Source organism: Gossypium arboreum, chromosome 3 (genome assembly GCF_025698485.1).
Source record: "Gossypium arboreum isolate Shixiya-1 chromosome 3, ASM2569848v2, whole genome shotgun sequence".
Lineage (NCBI taxonomy): Eukaryota > Viridiplantae > Streptophyta > Magnoliopsida > Malvales > Malvaceae > Gossypium > Gossypium arboreum.
The window spans coordinates 69,907,985-69,914,759 of record NC_069072.1 but is presented as its reverse complement, the minus strand read 5'-3'; the positions used below and the strand labels follow the sequence as shown (position 1 = coordinate 69,914,759).

The window sequence follows — 6,775 nt, the reverse complement described above, 5'->3', positions numbered from 1 at the left end:
CAAACTAAATTTTGAAGACTCAAAATTAAAATTTTTATTTCTTTTTTTTTTTTGTTTTACTTGAAAAGATATATTCTCAGTATCGTTCTAATTAAAATTTTAGATTTCTTTTTTTGTTTGTTTTACTTGAAAAGATATATTCTCACTATCGTTCTAACTTAAAAGTTTTTTTAAAGGAAATTTAAAAGGTAGTTTAATTTGAAAAGTGATTTTGAAACTAATGCTAAACATATTTCGTATTAATTATGTTTAAAATTTGCCTTGAAAAATGTTTTTGAAATTAAATGCTTGTCACATTAAAAATTAATTGGAGATAAGATTTTAGATTAAATAAGGATTTTAAAGCTTATGTATTATATTGAATAAAAAACCAAAATATGATTATATTAAGATAAGTTCTAAAGTGAAATTTTATTATAGTGAAATATTATAGATTTTTTATAATTAATTGGTTAAAAGATAGAAATAAAAATATTGTAGTCAATTGGGGTTCAAATTATACTTTAAACTGTTAAATTAATTATTGAATACATAGATTTTTTTGGAAATTAATTTTTTCTTTTAGTGTTGAAACCAATGTAGTTGGTTCCACACTAGTTTCAGTAGATGTGCATTGTTCTAATAATAAACCAATGCAATCAACTTTTTTTTTTTGAACTAATTAAAATTATGGTCTATTTTGTTCACATTAGTTAAAACATTGTGCATTGACTGGTGTATAAATAATATTTGAAAATATAATTTTTTACTTTTTACTATTATGGTCATAAATAATAAAACTTTTATTTGATCATAGTGTATCAATCGGTGTATAAATATGTTATATTTTAAAATTTATTTAATATTATTTATTTGATATTTGTAAATAATTTTATATACATATATTAAATAATTTTTTTGAAAATATCAATAAATTTGAAATAATATATCAAAATATATCAGTATTGGTACACAACAATTCTAGCAAATAAATGATACATCTAATGGTGTATACTAATTTAATTGAAATGGGTTGAAATTTGACATGAGTAGTAGTGAATTGATATTTTTTTTATTAATAGTTGATTTTAAAAAATCGAGGATGTTAGGGTAGGAATTAATTACATAAGCATATGAAAATACTTTTGTAAGGTGTAAAAGGTAAAAAAGAACTTGCTGGGGTTGATTATTCAATAAATAAATGAGAAGTTGGAGTTGACGGGGCTGGAAGGAAATGAAGATAAAGCAAAATGGGGCATTAATTGTCTTTCACAATTGCATTGCGGCACCTAAAACCGTGTACGGGTACCACTTCCTCCACTCTCAGACTGAGTCTTCCTCAAGTTGCTATGCAACACTGCCACGTGTTTCTGACCACACACGGAGGCAACTCAACGCAAACTAAAGCTCTCTCATGCGCGTCTTTCCTACCTGCTGACCTTTTTCTTTCTTCTTGTCTGCTAGAACACAGAATTCAAATATCATCTTTTAACATTTAATTTAATTTACATCTAATATCTAAAATAAATGTAATTTTTAATATAAAGTTAAAATTAATTTCAAATATTTATTAATTAAACATTTAAATATTATAATATTTACTAATTAATTAATTGAAGTGATATGTTAAGTTGTAAAATGATAGAGATTAAAATGTTTATATTAATTTCATAAACTAATATTTTATAAATAAAATATGACAACCTTTTTATAATTAATTGAAATATATATATACATGAGCTAATGTAGATAATATAATTCAGTTATATTTTAATTAAGGATAACTATAAAACTGTAAAGACAAATTTAGTGAATAGAAAAGGTTGTAGGCCTTACAAAAACTATAAAAATGTCTTTTCTGGATAGACAATTTGACATTTGTCAGTATTTTAATTATGTCAAAAAAACTTTTGATATAAAATAAACCGTGACTTCAAATTTTGAAATGATAAATTTGAGAGAAGGAAAATTTTGAGGAATTGAATTCAAATCTCACATATATTTTAAATATATATATATATTTATGTAAAAAGACAAAAAAATAACCTCAAATTTATATTTGTTGTTTTATAAAAATATTAAACTTTTGATAATTTTACAATTAAATTTATAGTGAAATAATTAAAATTTTAAATAATAGTGTAAATATATGATAAGTTGGCCTATTTGATTAATACTCTAACCAGTTCAATACTCTAATGAGTTCCCACTCCGGATCGATACTCTAACCAATTCTCGGTCTAATTTATTTGATCAGCCGGTTTAATTTGACCCAAGCAACATTGATATTACGTGATAAGTAGGCTTAACGTTTATAATTAGATTATGATACCCACTTAAAAATTAAAACTAAATATATCTAAACTTTTAATGTTACTTATTTTATTCTTTTAAATATTAAAAGAATTATCTCATAGTAAAGGTTTAACGTTTACGATTATTCAAATTTTAGACTTCACAATTAAATTTAAAGTTTAACAAATATATTATAAAATGTACTAAAAAATAATTATATAAAATAAATATAACACTTGTCACACTTTTAAGAGTCTAAAAATTTTTAGATAACAAATAATTACTTAAAATAAAATGAAATTATGAAAATGCATTTTAATTTTATAACTAGGAGCCGAGCAATGGACATAGGATTGGTTGGATTATTATTAAGTAGTTAAGATTCGAGAGCTTTTCAAGGGTTTTTTGTCATCTTCTACTGATTGATTTATTTTGTAATAATTATAATGAGAAATAAAATAAATAAGAAAATTACATGCTTAACGTGTGAAGGATGACTTTTTTAATTAAAAAAACAATTTAGTGACTGTCTGAAATCAAAAACATGCCGTATGGTGCAGGCGCGTCGGTTTTACAGAGGTTTCGCATCTCTTTCCTTTGTCTCCTTCCACTCTATATTAAACAGGTTGAAACAGAGCCAAACGCGGTTCTCTCTTGGTTGTTATCCACGCTCTTCACCAAATATCTATCTACAAATTGCAATCTCTATATCTGAATATTAGAGAGGAATAAATCTAAAACTCTGCAAAAACACAACGAAAGAAACCCATTTTCAATTTTTTTTTCTATTGCAAAATTTTCTGCTTTTTGTTTTGTCTGAAACTGAAGCCATGGGAGGGATATCGGGGTTTCTTATGAAATTTCCCTCATTGATCCACTTTTTGTTGTCTCTCCTGGAGAAAATCCCTGCGAGATTGCCTATGCCAATTGAGAAATTGGTTTCTCGTGTTTCATATCCTCGCACCGGCAGGCACTTGCAGCGCTATAATAACAGAGGCTTCCGCTTAGTTGTTGGGTAATCTTTTTCTTTCCTTCTCCTCTTTTGATTGGCTTGGTTGAATAGAAGGATTCTAATTATCAATATTTGGTTTGAGCAGGTGCATTCCCTACAGATACAGGGAAAGCGAAGATGCCAAGTCAATTGAGGAAGCGATTGAAGTTCTTGTAATAAATGCACAAAATGGGAAAGGGATATTATTCCCCAAAGGGGGTTGGGAGAAAGATGAATCCATGGAAGAAGCTGCCATTAGAGAGACGGTTGAGGAAGCCGGTGTAGTTGGCGTCATCGAAGTTAGTAATCTACCATAGGCTTTTCCATTTCAAACTCTTGATTCCATTTCTTTCTGATTTTAACTGGATGGATGTATATATATGTTTGCAGTGTAAATTAGGTAAATGGTGTTATAAGAGCAAAAGGCAAAGTATATACCATGAAGGCCACATGTTTGGTCTGCTTGTGAAGCAAGAGTTAGATGGATGGCCTGAGAAAAACATCCGAAAACGGGAATGGGTATGTATTTGGCTGCCATATATATGTATGTAAATGTTAATAATGAACTGAGTACGAAAGAGCTGAACATGTGTTGTTATTGTTATGTATGTAGGTGACAGTGTCGAAAGCTAGAGAAGAATGCCCGCATTTGTGGATGATAGAAGCCTTAGAAGAGTTGGTTTGGCGACAAACGCAGGCAGGTGCGGCCCAAGGAGGAAGTAAATGAAGTAGCAACTATGGAGTTTTGTTGTTTGAATTTGTAGGGTTAGGAAAAGAGATCATTGTAAATAAGAAGACATCAAAACGTTGGATTTCCGAACATTTGTTGGTTTTGTTCTGGTATTCATTTCAGTAGGTAGAAAATTTTTTCATTGATTCATTCATTTGATTTGGGGTTTGAATCCATACAAAAAGTATGATTCACATCAGAATTTAACCTCTGATCATTTAACTCTGGTTGGAGTTTGGTTAGGCCACGTGTTATTGATAAGGACATAGATTAAGCAACTGGTTTCACAAGTCCTCGGTTCAGGATTCAGACACGTAGGCTTATTCCATTGTCTACACTACATTTCATTTTTCATTTCTTCACCGAATGACGGAAAGTCTATCCTTTGTAATTTCTCCCAATTTGTTTTACACTTATATATTTTGTGTTCATATTTATCTCATACGTGAGTCGTGTTATTAATGATTTCTATTAGGAATAATATTATATTTAGTCCTCTAATTTTAGTAAAAATTTATTTTAATTTTATTTAATTTTTGTCTCTTTTAAATGTTAAATTTATATTATTTGTCAAATTATAGTATTCTAAAATGAATGAAAAAGTAAACAAAAGTTAACTTTACTGGCATGATATATATTTAGGTTGTCATGTAAATCATATCAGCAATTAATTAATTTTTAAATATTAAAAATTTAAAAAAATTTTAAATTTAATTAGACTGTCATGTGTATATTACAAATTTTACAAATGTTAACGTTTCTATTATTTTTGTGATTTGATAAACAATGTAAATTTAATAATTAAAAGATATAAAAAATTTAATAGAAAATTAAAATAACTTTTATTTAAGATTAAAAGGAAAACTGTTAATGTTTTTATACTTTCATTATTTCATAAATTTTAATGTAATTTAAAGAAAAACTATAATTATCAATAGTTGTTACATTGTCATGATATATATCAATAGAAAAACTATAATTATCAATAGTTGTTACTTTGTCATGATATATATCAATAGAACTATGATTTAGCGTCCCTTGATTTCTTTGATTATTAAATAGTAAAAATATTAATAATACATTTAGAGTGTGTTTTGATTAGATAAAAATTGAAGGGACGAGAAGAGAGAATGAAAAATGATAAAAAATATGATTATTTTTCACCTAAATATATAGAAATCTATCATTCAATTTTACTTTTCACTTAACCTTTCCTCTAATAGTTAATCTATATCTATATATAATACAAAATCAGCTTCAAATGAAGATCAATTTAGACTATTCACATTTATATATAAAAGAACTAATAACGATAATCTTGGTATGTGAAGTAATTGACAAGATAATCTTCGCACTTTCAATAGTTTTAATATCATATTAAAATTGAATTAATATAATTATTAATCATTAAATATATTTTGTTAATATTTTCTTTTTACATTTCATTCTTTTCCATTTTTAATTTTTCATAGTATTTATTTTTCTCAATTTTTTTTTTTGTTCTCTGCTTACATTCGCATCAATAGTTTTTTCAATTCACTAATTTTATTTAAAAATTCACACTAATTAAAAATATTTTAAATGTTTTACATTATAATATATTAATCTATATCTAATATCGATAAAATGTATATTTTCAATTTCTAAGGGTTTTATAGGAATGAATTTCGTAAAAGTTGACTTTTCTTTTCTTTTATTTATGTGGTTATTTTAATTAGTAATGTTTTTATATTTTCAATTTCTAAGGGTTTTATAGGAATGAATATCGTAAAAGTTGACTTTTCTTTCTTTTTATTTATTTATTTATGTGGTTATTTTAATTAGTAATGTTTTTGTTGGGTTTTAACTTGCTCATTTTATGTTATGTTAGAATGAGAATAGATTTCTACTTGGGCCATAGATGTTTTTCACCCTCTTAGATATTTTATGTGCATATATAATATCCTAAAATTACTACAATAAAAAGTAAGATATTATTCTTAATATAGTAAAATAAGGAAATAAAGTGACAAAAAGGAAAATTTTGAGTTATGTCAATATTGAAAAATATATTATGACATATTAATTCAAGAAAGGATTAAATCGCAAAAGTGAGAAAAGTTTTGTTGCCCAACAGTAAATACTCAAAATTTGAGGGGTTAAAGTGAAAATATAAAAAATTTGAAGTACCAATAGTGAAATTATTTTAAGGGTGGAATGATCTAGAAACTAAGAAAAATGGATGAATTAGGACCAAATTGAATAGGTGAAGAATTATGAAGGACTAAATCGCAATTTTACCAAATTAAGTGATGAATCAAGAATGAAAATTTAAAAGATCATAAAGGGTAAAATGGTCAATTAATAAAGAGAGAGAACTCCAGAAGACAATGATGATATTAGAGATATTTTGATGATATTTTATAATTATTTTATTAATATTTTAATGAGATATTTTATTATTATTTTATTTAGTATATAAGGAAAGAAAGATGAAGAATTATCATCATCTTTCCATGCACCCACGTGAGAAGAGAAGAAAAGAAAGAAATTTTCTTTTCTTTTCAATTTGGTCCTTTTACCAAAAATTCACCATTTGCACTTAAATATCAAAAGAATTTCCATAGCTACCAAAAGAGAAAAATAATAAGGAGACTATAAGGAGCTAGAATACCAAGTTAGATTCAAGGGATAGAAGCTAAAGGAGAGAGAAAATCAAGTTAAAGATTGAAATCAATAGGACAATGTAAAAACATCAAGATTTCAATATATTTTTGAGTTTGATATTATTGAAAAAGTAT

The 6,775-nt window shown here is 26.0% G+C and overlaps 1 protein-coding gene across 1 annotated transcript; it reads left to right on the top strand.

The window, feature by feature from the left end:
- Nucleotides 1-2,817: 2,817 nt before the first annotated feature.
- On the top strand, nt 2,818-4,508 carry LOC108461863 (nudix hydrolase 4-like). Its single transcript, XM_017761830.2, has 4 exons — nt 2,818-3,289; nt 3,372-3,564; nt 3,656-3,784; nt 3,879-4,508. The coding sequence occupies exons 1-4, from the start codon at nt 3,105-3,107 to the stop codon at nt 3,990-3,992; spliced, it is 621 nt and encodes a 206-aa protein (XP_017617319.1). The 5' UTR covers nt 2,818-3,104; the 3' UTR covers nt 3,993-4,508.
- Nucleotides 4,509-6,775: the final 2,267 nt, after the last annotated feature.

Coding starts and splice junctions, on each gene's coding strand:
- LOC108461863 (XM_017761830.2), top strand. CDS start 3,105: ATGGGAGGGATATCGGGGTTTCTTATGAAATTTCCCTCATTGATCCAC. Junction 3,565..3,655: donor GTGTAGTTGGCGTCATCGAA/GTTAGTAATCTA, acceptor ATATGTTTGCAG/TGTAAATTAGGTAAATGGTG. Junction 3,785..3,878: donor ACATCCGAAAACGGGAATGG/GTATGTATTTGG, acceptor TTATGTATGTAG/GTGACAGTGTCGAAAGCTAG.